This window comes from Pseudophryne corroboree, chromosome 2 (assembly GCF_028390025.1).
Source record: "Pseudophryne corroboree isolate aPseCor3 chromosome 2, aPseCor3.hap2, whole genome shotgun sequence".
Lineage (NCBI taxonomy): Eukaryota > Metazoa > Chordata > Amphibia > Anura > Myobatrachidae > Pseudophryne > Pseudophryne corroboree.
Window position 1 is genome coordinate 834,416,397 of NC_086445.1, and position 19,162 is coordinate 834,435,558.

Here is a 19,162-nt window from a genome sequence, read left to right on the forward strand (position 1 = left end):
CAGGGAGTTATCCGAGCTAGTCAGGAACCTCCTAAAACCGAGCCAAGTCTCAGTGCATCAATGCACAAGGGTTCTGGGTAAAATGGTGGCTTCCTACGAAGCAATCCATTTGGCAGATTCCACGCAAGAACTTTCCAGTGGGACCTGCTGGACAAATGGTCCGGGTCGCATCTTCAGATGCATCAGCGGATAACCCTGTCACCAAGGACAAGGGTGTCCCTCCTGTGGTGGTTGCATAGTGCTCATCTTCTAGAGGGCCGCAGATTCGGCATTCAGGACTGGGTCCTGGTGAACACGGATGCCAGCCTGCGAGGCTGGGGAGCAGTCACACAGGGAAGGAATATCCAGGGCTTATGGTCAAGCCTGGAGACATCACTTCACATAAATATCTTGAAGCTAAGGGACATTTACAATGCTCTAAGCTTAACAAGACCTCTGCTTCAAGGTCAGCCGGTGTTGATCCAGTCGGACAACATCACGGCAGTCACCCACGTAAACAGACAGGGTGGCACAAGAAGCAGGAGGGCAATGGCAGAAGCTGCAAGGATTCTTCGCTGGGCGGAAAATCATGTGATAGCACTGTCGGCAGTATTCATTCCGGGAGTGGACAACTGGGAAGCAGACTTCCTCAGCACGACCTCCACCCGGGAGAGTGGGGACTTCACCCAGAAGTCTTCCACATGATTATAAAACTCGACAGGTATTGCGCCAGGTCCAGGGACCCTCAGGCAATAGCTGTAGACGCTCTGGTAACACCGTGGGTGTACCAGTCAGGGTATGTGTTCCCTCCTCTGCCTCTCATACCCAAGGTACTGAGATTGATAAGATGGAGAGGAGTAAGCACTATATTCGTGGCTCCGGATTGGCCAAGAAGGACTTGGTAACCGGAACTTCAAGAGATGCTCACGGAGGATCCGTGGCCTCTACCTCTAAGAAGGGACCTGCTCCAGCAAGGACCCTGTCTGTTCCAAGACTTACCGCGGCTGCGTTTGACGGCATGGCGGTTGAACGCCGGATCCTGAAGGAAAAAAGGCATTCCGGATGAAGTCATCCCTATCCTGATCAAAGCCAGGAAGGAGGTAACCGCAAAAACATTATCACCGCATTTGGCGAAAATATGTTGCGTGGTGCGAGGCCAGTAAGGCCCGACGGAGGAATTTCAACTGGGTCGATTCCCACATTTCCTGCAAACAGGAGTGTCTATGGGCCTGAAATTGGGGTCCATTAAGGTTCAAATTTCGGCCCTGTCAATTTTCTTCCAAAAAGAACTAGCTTCAGTCCCTGAAGTTCAGACGTTTGTAAAAGGGGTACTGCATATACAGCCTCCTTTTGTGCCTCCAGTGGCACTTTGGGATCTCAATGTAGTTTTGGGTTCCAAAAGTCACATTGGTTTGAACCACTTAAATCTGTGGAGTTAAAATATCTCACATGGAAAGTGGTCATGCTGTTGGCCCTGGCCTGGGCCAGGCGCGTGTCAGAATTGGCGGCTTTATCCTAAAAAAGCCCTTATCTGATTTTCCATTCGGACAGGGCGGAATTGAGGACTCGTCCTCAGTTTCTCCCTAAGGTGGTTTCAGCGTTTCACCTGAACCAACCTATTTGTGGTGCCTGCGGCTACTAGGGACTTGGAGGACTCCAAGTTGCTAGACGTTGTCAGGGCCCTGAAAATATATGTTTCCAGGACGGCTGGAGTCAGGAAATCTGACTCGCTGTTTATCCTGTATGCACCCAACAAGCTGGGTGCTCCTGCTTCTAAGCAGACTATTGCTCGTTGGATTTGTAGTACAATTCAGCTTGCACATTCTGTGGCAGGCCTGCCACAGCCAAAAATCTGTAAATGCCCACTCCACAAGGAAGGTGGGCTCATCTTGGGCGGCTGCCCGAGGGGTCTCGGCTTTACAACTTTGCCGAGCAGCTACTTGGTCAGGAGCAAATACGTTTGTAAAATTCTACAAAATTGATATCCTGGCTGAGGAGGACCTGGAGTTCTCTCATTTGGTGCTGCAGAGTCATCCGCACTCTCCCGCCCGTTTGGGAGCTTTGGTATAATCCCCATGGTCCTTACGGAGTCCCCAGCATCCACTTAGGACGTTAGAGAAAATAAGAATTTACTTACCGATAATTCTATTTCTCATAGTCCGTAGTGGATGCTGGGCGCCCATCCCAAGTGCGGATTGTCTGCAATACTGGTACATAGTTATTGTTACCAAAAAATCGGGTTATTGCTGTAGTGAGCCATCTTTTCTAGAGGCTTCTCTGTTATCATGCTGTTAACTGGGTTCAGATCACAAGTTGTACGGTGTGATTGGTGTGGCTGGTATGAGTCTTACCCGGGATTCAAAATCCTTCCTTATTGTGTACGCTCGTCCGGGCACAGTATCCTAACTGAGGCTTGGAGGAGGGTCATAGGGGGAGGAGACAGTGCACACCAGATAGTCCTAAAGCTTTCTTTAGATGTGCCCAGTCTCCTGCGGAGCCGCTATTCCCCATGGTCCTTACGGAGTCCCCAGCATCCACTACGGACTATGAGAAATAGAATTATCGGTAAGTAAATTCTTATTTTGTATACCTAGGGACCTGCTTTTAGAATATTTGCGGATCCCCAGGGATGCGCTACTGTGTCAGACAAATAGAGATGATCGGCAACACATCCAATAGGTATGCACGGAAGTCCGGCCAATGGGGATGACTAGCAACCTGGCCAATAGGATGCCCGGCAGCTTGGCCAATAGGGAATTGGAAGCGCGGCAGCTCGTCCAATAGGGATACACGTCAGACCAGCCAATAGACAGTAGGATGGTACACCAGTCACAGGAAGAGGGGCAGGATCCAAACACCTGGCAAGTTTGTACATTTATACCTGCTCCTGTATGGTGTAGTTAATGTAACCTGTGCCTCCTTGCCTGCTGCCACACAAGTGACTGTTCATCATCCACATCCTCCCATTTTTCCTCCTCATTATTATCATCACCACCACCTCCTCTCAGGAACAAGTAACTTATGGCCGCCACCCTGCTACTTCTTGATGCCACTCAGCTGGATAAAATTTCTGTGGAGAACACTACATAGATACAAGTGTGTGGTGTGTGTGTGTGTGTGTGTGTGTGTGTGTGTGTGTGTGTGTGTGTGTGTGTGTGTGTGTGTGTGTGTGTGTGTGTGTGTGTGTGTTTTGCTATTATATATAAACTGTACATTACTGTTTTAAGATTTTTATTTTTTTTATGAGACCGGGGGATGTAATTAGGAGCTGAAAATATTGTCCGTAACGTTTGCTGTCTGTATTATATTGCGGCCACTAATGTAGTTTGTAGTATATGGTGGTCACTAATGTTGTATACGGGGGTCACTTCACTAATGCTGTCTGCATTATACAGTGGAAACTAATGCTGTCTGTAGAATATGGAGGTCACTAACGCTATCTGTAGTACATTGTGATCATTGATCATTACTATCTTTATTATATGGTGGTCATATGGGATGTAGTCACATTATTATCGGTCGGGATCCCGGCGGTGAGTATACCAATGCCGGAATCAAAACCGATTGAAATTCTGACCATCGGAATGCCGACACACAGGTATCAGCATGCGGGGCATTAAAGGGCTCGCTGGTACCTGTAGTTCCACAACAAAATAAATATTCAAATAAACACACACCGTGATAGTACAACTTATTTTATAACACACTTACGTATACTGACCTAGTGTCCCACGGAGCCCCTCGGTCCCCTTGTCCCCGTAGAATCCATTGGGGTACCTGTAAAAAAACAAACCTATACTCACCAACTCCGGTGTAGATTGGTCCTCTTCGGTCCATGTAGGCATCCACAGGGTTAAATAAACATACCGCTATCATCTCGAACCATGAAGGGCTAGTAAAAGTGTATGTTTACACATCACTTTCACTACACGAATGGGGTCCCTCCACGTGACTACTGACAGTACAGGGACCCCTTAGCCAATCAGGAGCCGCTGCCATGACAGGAGCTTCCTGATTGGCTTTGTACTCTGAGGGCACAGCCAATCGCAGCTTGCCCATAGGACTGAATGAAGACGCTTTTCTCCATTCACTCCTATTGTGGGAACTGCTGAATTGCCTTAACCACAAAGGTCAGCCCCAATTAACTTTGTGGTTTCCCACAAAATCACGTGGAGGGAACCCATTCGCATAGTGAAAGTGTATGTGTAAACATACACTTTTACTAGTCCGTCATGGTTCGAGATGATAGTGGTTTGTTTTTTTAACCCTGGAGATGCCTACTTGGAACGAAGAGGATCAATCTACAGTGGAGCTGGTAAGTATAGTTTTTTTTTACAGGTACCCTAATGGATTCTACGGGGACAAGGCGGATCCAGGGGCTCCGTGGGACACTAGGTAAGTATATGTAAGTGAGTGAGTGTGTGTGTTATAATAAACTTGTACTATCACAGTGTCTGTGTTTATTTTAAAATTTCTTTTGCAGTGGAACTACAGGTACCAGCAAGCCCTTTAATGCCTCACATGCTGGTACTTGTGGTTCTCCAAGTACCAGCATGTGGGGAGGCTTGCTGGGACCTGTAGTTCCACAGCAAAAGACAATATATATATATTATTATTTTTTTACACAATTTACGGCTATCAGCCCACCATCCAAAGGTCATGGATGGCGGGGACAGCCCCGGGCTTCATCTCTGGTCCTTGGGTGCCTGAAGGGGGGACCCCTTTGTGTTAGGCGTCCCCACTTTCCTTTGGGAACCCCGACCCGGGGTCACTAGTTGGGGGAGGGGTTGATGCTGCGGCCACAGGGACCTGTATAAAAGTGTCCCCCGGCTGCGGCATTAACTGCCTGGCTAGTGGAGCCCGGTGCTGGTTCCAAAAATACAGGGGACCACTACGTCTCCCCCCCCCCCCCCCGTATTTTTGGAACCACGACCAGTTCAAGAGTCCAGTGCTCGTTGTTAACATACGGGGAACCCCTACACATTTTCCCCCCCTGTACTTTAGCAACTAGAATTGTCTCAAAGAGCCCGGGGTTAGTTATGCTTGTGTGGGGAACTGCATGTCTTTTTTTTTTTAAATACTTTCTTTACTTTTACAGAGAGAATCATGCACGGAGTTCACTGATCTGTGCATGCTTCTGCCAAACTCGCCATTCACAAACTGGTCTATTTTTCTGGGGTGATTTTTGGGAATGTTTGGTGTGCGATTTGAACAATCGCAGCCTATTACATTTGCGGTTTTGCTTGTTTTCAGTGTGAAAACATCTGGATGTGATTTTTCCCTTGTGATTTTTGGTAGAGGCTGAAAACATGCGATTTTGTGCATTACTGCAGCTTATTACATTCGCGATTTGCGGAAAACGTGTGATTTTGTGGTAAAAATCGCATGTTTTTCAAAATTGCTACCTATGAAATCTAGCCCCATGTGTATTTTACAATGATCTATCGATCACCATGTTTTTCACTAGTGCACGCAGGAGGGTTCTAAGTACCCAGGAACACCCCCTGATATCCTATGGTGGCGTTCAGAAGGCACATTTAGCCTATGGGGATAATTTATAAAGAGGTGACACCCAGGTGGTATGAATGAGAGTGGAGGCACACCCTAATTCTAAATATAATAAGAGGTACTACCATTCTGAGACTTGTAGTTCCACATGGAAAAAAAAGAGAAAATGAAGACGCACACTCTATAGTACTAAGCACTGCTAAACAGAATAATTCTAATAAACTAAACTGCAATCTAACATAGAGAAAAATTGAGGTACATAGCATAATTTCTGCTAAAAATATGGACCCACCAACCACGACCAGGTGACCTCATCTGGTGAGTCCCTAACACTAAGGTTCTCAGTCCAGGGCATGGGACCCCCAGGCTAGCACAAGCCAATCGTCCCAAGGAATCACACTAGTGAGAGGTTTAAGTGTAACATAAGTAAGAAGCAGCTCTATGTTGAGTGTCACATAGGAGAAAAGTAATAATTAAAATGTTAAAAAGTGTTACATAGGTTAAAAAAAAATAATAATTAGGTGATAAAACAAATTCTGTCTTGTTAGATGTCACCTATCTCCAAACAGGATGGTATCAGGATCCCGGCGCTTGGGATGCTGGCAGTCAGAACACCAACAGCGGCATCCTCACGCACAGGCTCTTTACACCTACTAGGTATATTTTGACAGATCCTGTCAAACTAACTTAAGCTTCTACGAGAAATGGAGCGATAATATTGATCAGGGTCATGCAGTGGATGTGATCATTTTGGACTTCGCTAAGGCCTTTGACAAAGTTCCACATAAGAAACTAATTCTCAAATTAAGGGAGCTTGGGGTAGGGGACACTATTTGTACTTGGGTGAATAATTGGCTGCTCAATAGGACACAGCGAGTGGGGATTAATGGGATGTACTCTGAATGGGCTCCAGTGCTCAGTGGAATACCACAGGGTTCAGTACTCGGACCATTGTTGTTTAATATATTCATTAATGAACTAGGAGAAGGACTGGAAAACACAGCATCAATTTTCGCAGATGATACTAAGCTATGTAGAGTAATTAATTCAGACAAGGATGTTGAGTCTCTTCAGAATGACTCATCTAGACTTGAGGTCTGGGCAGATAGATGGAGAATGAAGTTCAATACAGACAAATGTAAAGTTATGCACTTTGGGACTAAGAACAATCAGGCAGCCTATAAACTAAATGGGGAAAATGTAGGGATAACAGTACTTGAAAAAGATTTGGGTGTGCTCATCGACAATAAACTTGGTAGCAGTACGCAATGTCAAAATGCAGAAAGAAAAGCAAATAAGGTGTTAGAATGCATTAAATGGGGAATGGAGACAAGGGATGAGAGTGTAATCCTGCCTCTGTATAAGTAATTTTTGCGGCCACACCTGGAATATTGTGTACAGTGTTGGGCACCTCACTATAAAAAAGATAGCTTGGAACTCGAAAGGGTTCAGAGGCGAGCCACCAAATTGGTTAAGGGGTTAGAGCAGAGATTTTCAACCTTTTACAACTCGCGGCACACTGAACAAGATTTAAATATTGCCAAGGCACACTCAAATATAATGGTGATGCATGGTGCAGTTGCGTGTCCTAGGATGTTATGTTGCAGCTTCTCCATAGGTAACGCCTGAGTCACATCTGAGAAAGCCAGAAGAGCCCAACACTGCCCAGGCACAAAATTAGAAATGGCTCTGCAATCACTAAAAGCACCAGTATTGATCGTTCCAGGGCCTCAGTAGCGGCAAAACACTGACAGGACTGGCTCTGCTTCTATGGTGGCACACCTGGAGACTGCTCAGGGCAAACTAGTGTGCCATGGCACAGTGGTTGAAAAACACTGGGTTAGAGGCATTGGATTATGAGGAAAGACTTAAAAGGTTAGATTTGTTTACACTGGAAAAGAGGCGACTGAGAGGGGACATTATTAATATTTATAAATACATTAAGGGACAATACAAGGATTTATCAAATGATTTGTTTATCAAAAAAAACACTACATAGGACACCCCCTGAGGTTAGAGGAAAAAAAATTCCATACACAACGGAGAAAGGGGTTCTTCACAGTAAGAACAGTAAGGATTTGGAATTCTCTGCCAGAGAAGGTAGTAATGGTGGACTCAATCAATAAGTTTAAAAATGGTTTAGATAAATTCCTAGCGGAAAAAAATATCCAAGGATACAGCATTTAATTAAGATTAAAAAAAATAAAAAATACAAAAACATTTATTATACAGGCTGAACCCGATGGACATCTGTCTTTTTTTCAACCTCAACAACTATGTAACTATGTAACTAACTATGTATGCTACCCCTATTCCCTAACCTCCTTAACCATAACCCTCTTTACCCGCAGCCGGAACCTAACCCCCTCAGTGGTGCCTAACCCTAAATCCTCACTCGCCAGAGCCTAAATGTACAAATCCCCCCCCTCCCCTCAGTATAAAAATAACCACTAGTAGTTTAAGATGTAAACAGATATAGTTATTTAAAATAACTTACGCTTTGATTTATTTTCCGCCTCCATCTTTAGTGCCTCTTGTGATGGCATTGTTGATGGAACTTTTTTCCCCATCGTCTGAAAAAGAAAGAAATACATGTAAAGAGGTGTCTACATGAGTAGTGCAAACACTGAGAATCACGTACAGGGTGCAGGTACAGCACAGTAGAGGAAATACTCAGTAGGTGTCTACCTTTTCATGTGTGAAGCCGGACGGACAGACCAATTGGTATATCTATCTGGGTGAAATTCAACTTTTAGTGAAGGGCAGGGTATGCAGTCATATTGCTGACAATCAGATTGTCTACACTGTAATGCCGATGGTTCTAAATGTCAAAGGGGGTCATTCCGAGTTGTTCGCTCGGTAAATTTCATTGCATCGCAGCGATTTTCCGCTTAGTGCGCATGCGCAATGTTCGCACTGCGACTGCGCCAAGTAAATTTGCTATGAAGTTAGGAATTTTACTCACGGCTTTTTCTTCGTTCAGGCGATCGTAATGTGATTGACAGGAAGTGGGTGTTTCTGGGCGGAAACAGGCCGTTTTATGGGCGTGTGGGAAAAAACGCTACCGTTTCTGGGAAAAACGCGGGAGTGGCTGGAGAAACGGAGGAGTGTCTGGGCGAACGCTGGGTGTGTTTGTGACGTCAAACCAGGAACGACAAGCACTGAACTGATCGCAGATGCCGAGTATGCCCCCATAACCAGTTATTATCCAGCACCAGCCACTTGTGAGACCCTGAACACAGTACACCCACTACAGCAGAGTAGAGCGCAGCACACAGCAGCGTGCAGTGTGCCCCCTGTACATAGTCACTATCCAGCACAGCCCCTTGTGATACCCTGGACACAGTATACCTACTACAAGAGAGTATAGCACATCACATAGCAGTGTGCAATATGCCCCCATACACAGTCACTATTCAGCACAGCCACTTGTAAGACCCTGGACACAGTCAGGGCAGCCATCAGGTGGGGACTGTGGGGACTGGTGTCCCGGGCCCTTACAAAGAGGGGGCCCCACCCCTGGCTTCTACAGCCAATACCTGTAGAGCGGCACCAGTCTGTAAATCAACAGCGGGCTGATGCGCAGGGATGTTTCTTAAAACAAGTCTTATCTGTGCATCAGCTCTCTGTGAACCGCTCCAGTAGATCCGCAACAGTCCACCTATATGTTATGTAACATCACAATGTATGACATCACACAGTGGTGGAGCAGTGCGGCAGAGTCTTTTTTTTGGGGGGGGAGGGAGGAGCCCTGTCTATTTTGTCAGTCCCAGGCCCCAAAATTTCTGATGGCAGCCCTGGACACAGTACACCCACTACAGTAGAGTATAACGCAGCAAACAGCAGGGTGCTTTACACTGAACTGGCGCCGAGCCCCGGATGCGGAGTCTTATATAGAATCCAAGTCCCACAACTATGCAACGTCGGGAGGTTTACATTCGGCCTCAACATAGGATCCGAGTGTGGCAGGAACACCCGAGCCACTATATATCAGTGACGTACGGTGGAGTGAGGCAGGTGAGGCAGAGTCTTTCCTGTCATACATATATTTGTGCCACCGATTTGACTGTATAAAGTATATGAAAAATACAAAGAATATGTTTGAAGTTTCTTCTTTGCTTTATTCTAATCATTTTTATAGTCAAAACTCTGGAGTAAAAAGTCTATGGCAGGTGAGGCGCCTATCTTTTCCGCACATCTCTGATCAAAACTCACCAAATCTCCAAGAGTTTATACTGCTGCACCTGTGTATAATGCCCAGATGTACCCTTTGGCTCATATATTGCGTGTAAATCTGGCTTGGTGCTAGCCAGTGCCTCCTGAGCCATTTAGCTCACCGCACGACACTGATAAATATATATAATGTATTTATTAACAGTTTCTTACATAGCGCAGCAAATTCCATTAGGCTTTACAACTGGACACAATTATAAGACAAAACTGGGTAAATACAAACAGTCATATAGGTAGGAGGGCCCCGCTCGCAAGCTTACAATCTATGATACACGAGGATAGGTGCTATCTATTGCATACAGTAGTTGTCCACCAGATTGCAAAGGTTCTTGGTGGGCTGCATGATATCACATCACAGCAGTGATGAACCAGGGTCAGGAGGACGGGAGCGTGAAGAAAGAAAATATGTGGGGGATATGTGTGTACTGTACTGTGGGGATATCATTGGATAGGAAAGCTATGAAGGTAATGTGAGCGGTTCTGGAATTTGATTAGCTTGTCGGAATAGGTGAGTTTTCAGGGAACGCTTGAAGGGTTGACAACTAGAGGAGAGTCTTATTGTACGTGGTAGGGCATTCCACAGAGTGGGTGCAGCCCGCAGAAAGTCCTGTAATCGTGCATGGGAACAAGTAATGAGTGTGGATGAGAGACGTAGATCTTGTGAAGAGCGAAGGGGCCGGTTTGGGAAATATTTTGAGATAAGCGAAGAGATGTATGTTGGTGTAGCTTGGTTAATAGCCTTGTATGTAAGTAACAGTATTTTATAATGAATACGGTAGAAAACCGGTAGCCAATGGAAGGACTGACAAAGTGGATCTGCAGATGATGAACATCTAGTGAGGAATATTAGCTTCGCAGCTGCATTCAGAATGGATTGTAATGAAGAGAGTCTCTTCTTAGTAAGACCAGTAAGAAGACTATTGCAATAATCAATGTGGGCAATAATGAGAGCATGGATTAGGGTTTTAGCAGTGTCTTGTGTAAGGTATGATCGTATTTTGGATATGTTTCTTAGATGTATGTAGCATGATTTTGAGACAGATTGAATGTGGGAAGCAAAGGACAGTCCTGAATTAAGAATGACACCTAGGCAGCGAGCTTGTGGGGTAGGGTTGATTGTTGTATTCTGAACAGTGATAGAGATATTAGGTCGGTAACTGCTATTGGCCGGTGGAAATATAATTAACTCTGTTTTGGAAACATTAAGTTTAAGGTGGCGAGATGACATCCAAGATGAAACAGCAGAGAGGCATTCAGTGACACTGCTAAATACAGATAGAGACAAATCAGGGGAGAATAGGTAGATTTGATAACATCTGCGTACAGATGATACTGAAATCCAAAAGAACTGATTAGTTTCCCAAGAGATGAGGTATAGATTGAGAAAAGCAGAGGACCTAACACCGAGCCTTGTGGTACTCCAACTGAAAGAGGTAGCGAAGAGGAGGTGGATTCAGAGAAACGGACACTGAAAGAGCGATTAGATAGGTAGGATAGGAACCAAGAGAGGGCCGTGTCCTGAAGACCTAGGGATTGCAGTGTTTGTATGAGAAGAGAGTGGTCAACAGTGTCAAAACTTAAAGCAGCAGAGAGATCTAGAAGAATGAGTAGTAAGTAATGGCCTTTAGACTTTGCAGTGACCAGATCATTCACTACTTTAGTCAGTGCTGTCTCTGTTGAGTGTTGGGAGTATATCCACATACAGGGGTGACGACAGCTGTGCCAGGCCTAGGTACTGGGAGGGGCATCTTAGGAAATGTCAAAAATATTAGTCTTTGTGCGGCCGCGTGCTGCACAGGGGAGCACCAGTGTGAAGACAGATGGGTGCCAGCGGCAGGCAAATGTGATGGCTCCCCCCACAGCACATCAAGCAGGGTGAGAGAGGAGTGATTGACTCCGCAGCTGCATCTCTCCCCAGCACGGCACACACTCTTCTCTCTCCCACACCCCAAATGCAAGGTGGGAAGAGATGGCAGCCCCCATACACAGTTACTATGCAGCAGAGGGAGCCAGTTAACCTACCAGTATATTTTCAGATTGTGGAAGAAAACTGGAGTACCCAGCAAAAACCCACGCACGCACAAAGACAATATACAAACTCCACATAGTCAGGGCCATAGTTGTAATTGAACCCATGACCTCAGTGCTGTGAGGCAGTAATACTAACCATTACACCATCTGTGCTGCCACAATAGATGTAATTACTACAGCATACAATATTCTTTCTATTATAATTAGAGGAAACACATCAGCACACCGAGGACAGACAGAGAATGGGCAAAGTAGAACTAGGCTACAGTTCCTGCACTAAGGCGGAAAGTTTAGGGGACACACAAAATAAAAACAAATTCCACATGTCTATCAAATAAGCTGACATGAGTGCTCCAATGAGGGACATTATGTGAACACTGCTCTAATATAAGCACCTTTGCTAAGAGCAACAACTTTATTAGCAACAATGTTCTGGGTTGGGGATGGAATGCAGATGGCCGGGATCCCGGAAGTCAATATAGAATGCCGGCAGTGGGGTGAGAGCTAGAAAGCCCCTTGCATGAGACACCCACAAGTGGGAATAGCCCTGGCACAGCTGTTGGCATTCTCGGCGGTCAGAATCCCGGCGTCAGTATTCTGACCTCAGGGATCCCGACCGCTGGGATATTAACTACATCCCCAATGTTTCCTAACCCTGCTTGTCAATTATAAAATAACATTTTTGACTGCTAAGGATATTAGAAGTCATATAGGTGTTACGTGATTGTATAAATTCACATAATCAAAGTGCCTTTTTGTTGGTTATACAGCTCTGATACATATGCACTAAAGCAAAATGACATTTACACACAGATGCATCAAGCAAAAATGAAGGCTATACCAAAGCTCGGGGTGATAAATTGTGCCTTCCTCAGTACTGAACAGGCTGTCTCTCTGTGTTCCCCTGGTGCCTCTCTCTGTGCTGGAAAGGTGAGTGGGAGTGAGGGAACAGCATGCCTGTATACCAGAGCAAGCAGCAAAATGCTATAAAGGTGTATACTGTGTAGAAGCTGTAATAGATATAAATTAAATAACATATAACATTTGTGAGCTATCACCATCTTTGCCAGACTTTGACATCACTTGTAGGGATGCTCGAATATTTCATAACAGTTCACAATTTCATAAAATTTCACTTGTGCAAAGGCCCCGAACATGCCCACAGTACAGCAAGAGATGCTGATTCAAAACGCTGGTATAAATGTTCATCTCATGTTCGCTTTTAAGGTCTGGTGTCAAAATAAGTGTTCGTGTGAACCGGCTCAAGTACTGTCCAACTGGGAAAACTAGCAATTCTGCTGGTGGTGTCCACCCTTTTCAAAGGGGGTGTCCTTCTCTGGACTCCTCTAGCAAAGATCTGTACCAGACTGCACTGCACTGCAGAATCCTCTGCAAAAGAGCTACATTCTATACTTGTTGGCAGATTTTCAGATGAACAATAATATAATTTGTCATTGTCACAAATCTCTTGCTATATTAATGCAGCTCAAAGGAGGAAAAGTCAAACAATGTACTGAATAACAACAAGAGATAATTATTACAATTAATATTTAAAACACTAACATGATATACAGCTTTGTGCATCAAGTGGATCATTTTACAAAGAAACTACATCCAATGACATAGAACATAGAGTAAAAGTAATCCTGTCCATTCATGGGTTGGGTAGGATATCCCAGCAGTGACCATCCCTATGGCCACAATAGCGGCAGCAGAATCCTGACAAGTTTTGGTGATAATTCTATCCCTATTCCACCCTTCAGCAGCCTAACCCTAACCATTCCCTCCTGCAGTCTAATCCTAGCCCTCCCCTAGTGCCTATCCCTAACCCTAATTGTAATACTCCCCATTGGGATTCGTAGGTATTTTGACCACCAGGTTTCTGCAGCCATTATTGTGACTGTAGGGATGGAGACTGCCAGGATCCTAACTACAGTACATCCCCATTCTACACCTGACCCTACTGTACATGGGGCCTAACTCAGACCTGATCGCAGCAGCAAATTTGTGAACTAATGAGCAAAACCATGTGCACTGCAGGGGAGGGGGGGGGGAATATAGCATGTGCAGAGAGAGTTAGATTTGGGTGGGTTATATTGTTTCTGTGCAGGGTAAATACTGGCTGCTTTATTTTTACATTGCAATTTAGATTTCAGTTTGAACACACCCCACCCAAATCTAACTCTCTCTGCACATGTTATATCTGCCCCCCTGCAGTGCACATGGGCCCTCATTCCGAGTTGTTTGCTCGCTAGCTGCTTTTAGCAGCATTGCACACGCTAAACAGGCCGCCCTCTGGGAGTGTATCTTAGCTTAGCAGAATTGTGAACGAAAGATTAGCAGAATTGCGATTAGAAATTTCTTAGCAGTTTCTGAGTAGCTCGAGACTTACTCCTACACTGCGATCAGTTCAGTCAGTTTTGTTCCTGGTTTGACGTCACAAACACACCCAGCGTTCGCCCAGACACTCCCCCGTTTCTACAGACACTCCCGCGTTTTTCCCAGAAACGCAAGCGTTTTTTCACACACGCCCAGAAAACATCCAGTTTCCGCCCAGAAACACCCACTTCCTGTCAATCACAGTACAATCACCAGAACGATGAAAAATCCTCATTATGCCGTGAGTAAAATACCTAACTTTTGTGTAAAATAACTAACCGCATGCGCTCTGCGAACCTTGCGCATGCGCAGTAAGCGACTAATCGCAATACAGCGAAAATCGGCAACGAGCGAACAACTCGGAATGACCACCATGGTTCAGCCCATTAGTTAACAAATTTGCTGCTGCGATCAGATCTGAATTAGGCCCATTGATAAGTCATTTTAGATTCATAAATTAGCCCTTAAATAAATTGAGATTATCAGTTTTCAACAGGGACTAGAAACAATCAGTGGTTAAAGTGGGGCGGAACGGGGCGGAACTGCGTTCCGTCACCTCTAATTGCAGGCGGAACTAGTTCCGCCTCCGCCCGGCCACAGCATCAGGTCCCTGCTGCATTGCAAAGGTGGCAGCGGCCGCCAGCCAATCCCGGCTCGCAGACCGGCTGCAGCACCAATCAAAAAAAGGGGCGGCTTTTTTAAAATCTGGCGTGAACCAATCACGGCTCGCGGACCGCCAGCCAATGAGAAGCTGCCATGTGGCAGCTTCTCATTAGCTGGCGGTCCAGGAGCAGTGAATGGCGCACAATTGGTGCCAGATTCAAAGTGCGGCCTCGCTGCTTTGCAATAGCAGCCGGTCCGTGAGCCAGGACTGTCTGGTGGCCGCTGCTAGCTTTACACCGCAGCCGGGGACCTGATGCTCCAGCCCACAGCCACTGAAGCACACAGCCACACTGAGGAGAGTGCTGCTGGACTGAGGAGCAGCAATGACAGGGGCGAGGATTTGATGCCGGGCAGCTCATGGACCGGCAATGGAGAGACAGCGGCAGCATTTTTGTGGCGCCAGCTGCGAGCAAATTGCGGCTAGTGACCCAACAGCCAGACGGCGGATTAACGCAGCAGCCTTCAGGTGTCCCAGCCTTCAGGTACCCCGCATCTTTGTCTGTTACCATGCGACAAGCACACAACCTCCCTGCTACTGTCAATTTCCTCATGCAGGTCCCTTCATTTTGCCAATAGGTTGCCAAGTGACTCCGGGCTCTGTATGCCCGCAGCAATGACTAGAGCTCTGCTCGGCTGTTCATAGACACTGTACAGTGGTAGGATTGGGGCAGATAGCTGTGTTATCTGGTGGGTGCAGGCTGACAGCGCATGGGTGGATGCTGCATTCAGTGGGAGCCTCTCACGGTCACCCTGCATGGCTGATTTCCACATTTCTCCTCTTGACAACCAAAGTCCGCTACAGTGACACTAGTGACTGTCTGTTTGGACACTTAGTTGTTCAAAACTCTCAAGGTGACTCCAGGAGGGGAGAAATCCTTTTCCACCTTCGGGAAAGAGATGGTGCTACAGGGTCTGGCAGAAGTGGGTAAAGGGTGCGGAGAAGGGAGAGAGCTGGTTGGCTTGCTCTCAAGCCTCCCTATCTGAGTAAGTACTTCAGTGGCATCAGAGAGAGCCAGCTGCCACCTCCCACCTCATTGCACCCAGGCCCATGGAAGCTGCAGTGTCCTAAAACATATAGGATATGCACTTATGCAAAATATATCTAATTATTAGACACATTATTGCTACACTTATCGCATGAGGCCCCTGTTTCTAAAAAGTGAAGGGAATGTTCTGTGTGGGGGGATACTTGCCAGCGGTTGTGTGTAAGTGGCTCTGATATTGTGGGCATTGTGTGTGTAAAGGGCACTAGTATGTGGGATGGGCAATGTGAATAAAATTGTGCTACTGTGAGACATTATTTTGAATTGGGGTACTTTTGTGTGGCCACGCCCCTTCCTTATGAGGCCACACCCCTTTCTGCGCCGCACGCGCCTTCGGCGCGCACTAACCAGGAGGGGGTCATGGCGGAGGTGAGTTCCCCCACCTCTCCAGGACCACTTTAAGCCCTGGTAACAATTGTGAACGGACAGTAACATACCTCCCAAAATTACCCTCTCCAGGAGGGACACAATGATCTGCTTCTGGACTTTTCTCTTAATTTGTGATTGCAGGCACCTGTGTTGAACAGGTTAATGGATGCGAAAGGTGTTACAGCACAGGTGATGGCAATCATAAATTAAGAGGGAAGTCCAGGAGCAGAGTATTCTGTCCCTCCAGGAGAGGGTCATGTTGGGAGGTATGCAGTAAACACATACTTGCCTACCTGACCCTCTCCATGAGGGAGAAAATACTCTGTTCCTGGACTTTCCAGGTAATGTATGATTGCCATCACCTGTGGTGGAACACCTTTCTTATCAATTAACTAGCTCACCACAGGTGATGGCAATCATACATTACCAGAAAAGTCCAGGAACAGAGCATTTTCTCCCTCATGAAGAGGGTCAGGTAGGCAAGTATGAGTAAACACGATTTTAGCATGTGTGAATCCAAACAATTATGGCAATTATTGTCATACATCCAAACCTGTGTAACCTCATAACCTGCTAAATGCTGTTTTGCTCTCTGCTTATACAGTTATTTTGGAAGTTCATTACTAAAAATAAATCATTTTCATGTGGAGACAAAGACGGTACTTCCCTACTTTATGCTGAGCTGTATGAAACACATTTTCACTTCCTACTCTTTTATTTCATTTTCTAGTGAAATATAAGTGTTGTAATACAACAGATCTAACAGTATGAGGCTTGCCAGAGTTTTAGGTGAGACATGGCTAAAGACACAACTGTACCCCTTATTCATACCTCCCAACTGTCCCGATTTTGGCGGGACAGTCCTGTTTTTCACGGTCTGGCCCGCTGTCCCACCCGCTGGTCGCAGTGTCCTGCGGGTTGGGGGGCAGTTGGGAGATCCCTCCCTGTCACTCGCTGCTCTGAGGAGATCAGCGGTGAATACGGGGCGTGGCTTGCGATTGCAGCACTTACCACAGGGCCAAGCCCCCTTTCCATTAGGCCACGCCCCCTAAAATCGGGCGCGCGATGGTGTTCCTCCTCCGCTGCTGTCAAAGTTGGGAGGTATGCTTATTTATATTTAAAATAGGCTGACCATAATATCCCTTTAAACTGGGACACTCATAAATTACACAGGTTCTGTGTCTGGTGGACGGCAAGTCTATATGTCACCTGGTATTAATCTACCCCAGAACCTGTGTAATTTATGAATGTCCCAGTTTAAAGGGATATTATGGTCAGCCTATTTAAAAACATACTCATAAGAAAAGTATTATAATGTTTGTAGGCTGGGTTGCACTGGTTAACAACTTCTTTATGCCCACGAGTTTGTGACACTGACCCGGAGCTTAGTAGGGTGCTCAGTAGAGGGCCCCAATGAATTGTACAAAAGCTTGTAATGCTAAGACAAAACCTGCTGGTGACAGATAATGTGTATGTCCCAAGAGAATAGAAGCTTCATGCCCAAGAAGAGGGCCAACTGTGACAAATATTGACATGATTCAAGTGAATGACATTGTGAGCCTGTCTGTGCTGCCTAATGCCGAAAATTCTCCCAGACAGGACACTGGAATAGTAGTTTGAGTATGCTTCAGGACTGTGTGAAATCATTTTTTCATTTAAAAATGGTATGAACCATAAACATGACACCAGTGTGCTTCCATGTCACATTCACTGGAACAGCTGATGTAAAACAATACAGATTGTCTCTCCCATATCCAAAATGGGATCCGGTCTCTAGGTTGACAGTAACTAGGTCGACACTATCTAGGTTGACCACTATTGGTCGACAGTAACTAGGTCGACATGTTATAGGTCGACAGGTCAAAAGGTCGACATGCGTTTTTCACAATTTTTTTCTTCTTTTGAACCTTTTCATACTTAACGATCCACGTGGTCTACGATTGGAACGGTAACCTGTGCCGAGCGAAGCGAGTCATGCGAGGGGACATGGTGCACTAATTGGGGTTCCCGGTCACTCTACGAAGAAAACGACACCAAAAAAACATAAAGAACTCATGTCGACCTTTTGACCTGTCGACCTTGACCATGTCGACCTAAATACCCTGTCGACCTAGTTATTGTCGACTAATAGTGGTCAACCTAGACACTGTCGACCTAGTTACTATCTACCTTCCATATCACACCCATCCAAAATGCTTGGGACCAGAACTATTTTGGACATCAGATTTTCCATATTTTAGAATATTCGCATTCTATAATAAGATACCTTGGGGATGGGTCCCATGTCTCTAAACACAGAATGTATTTATGTTTCATACAGTATACACCTTATAATCATAGCAAGGAGATCATTTTATACAATATATTTAATAATGTGCATAAAACAAAGTTTGTGTTCATACTGTACACAAATTCTTTTTATGTTTCATATACACCTTATCCATACAGCCTGAAGATCATTTTATACAATATATGTAATATTTGTAATCATTTGTGCATTAAAGTTTGTGTGCATTGAACAATCAGAAAGCAAAGATGTTATCTGTCGCTCTCAAACATTTCTGTATTTTGGAATATTCTGCATTTTGGAATTTTGCATATGGGAGACTTGACCTGTACAGGGGACTAAGGCATGTCAATGGCCGTTTATAGGTACACTGAGTGGTACATTTACTAAACCTTCTAAAACATAGAATTGGTGATGTTGTCCGTAGCAACCAATCAGATGCTGTTTATCATTTTCTAAAAGGCAACAGAGAAATGATAGACAGCATCTGATTGGTTGCTATGGGCAACATCACCAATTATCTGGTTTAGAAGCGTTAGTAAACTTACTAGGCACCAAATGACACTATCATAAGAGTCCAGATATTTGTGTATTCACATCTGTGCACCCACTCACACGCTGAGTATTGGAAAGCTGGAGTGGGTTTCATTATTCAGTCTGCTTACCAAGA

At 45.4% G+C, this 19,162-nt stretch overlaps 1 protein-coding gene across 3 annotated transcripts in view; it reads right to left on the reverse strand.

The window, feature by feature from the left end:
• Positions 1-19,162, reverse strand: part of SH3KBP1 (SH3 domain containing kinase binding protein 1) — a 677,269-nt gene that overhangs the window by 120,094 nt on the left and 538,013 nt on the right. For all 3 annotated transcript variants that reach the window (XM_063955734.1, XM_063955735.1, XM_063955736.1), the window contains one exon: positions 7,985-8,060. In XM_063955734.1, coding sequence (XP_063811804.1) covers positions 7,985-8,060 — 76 coding nt within the window. The remainder of the gene's footprint in view (positions 1-7,984; positions 8,061-19,162) is intronic.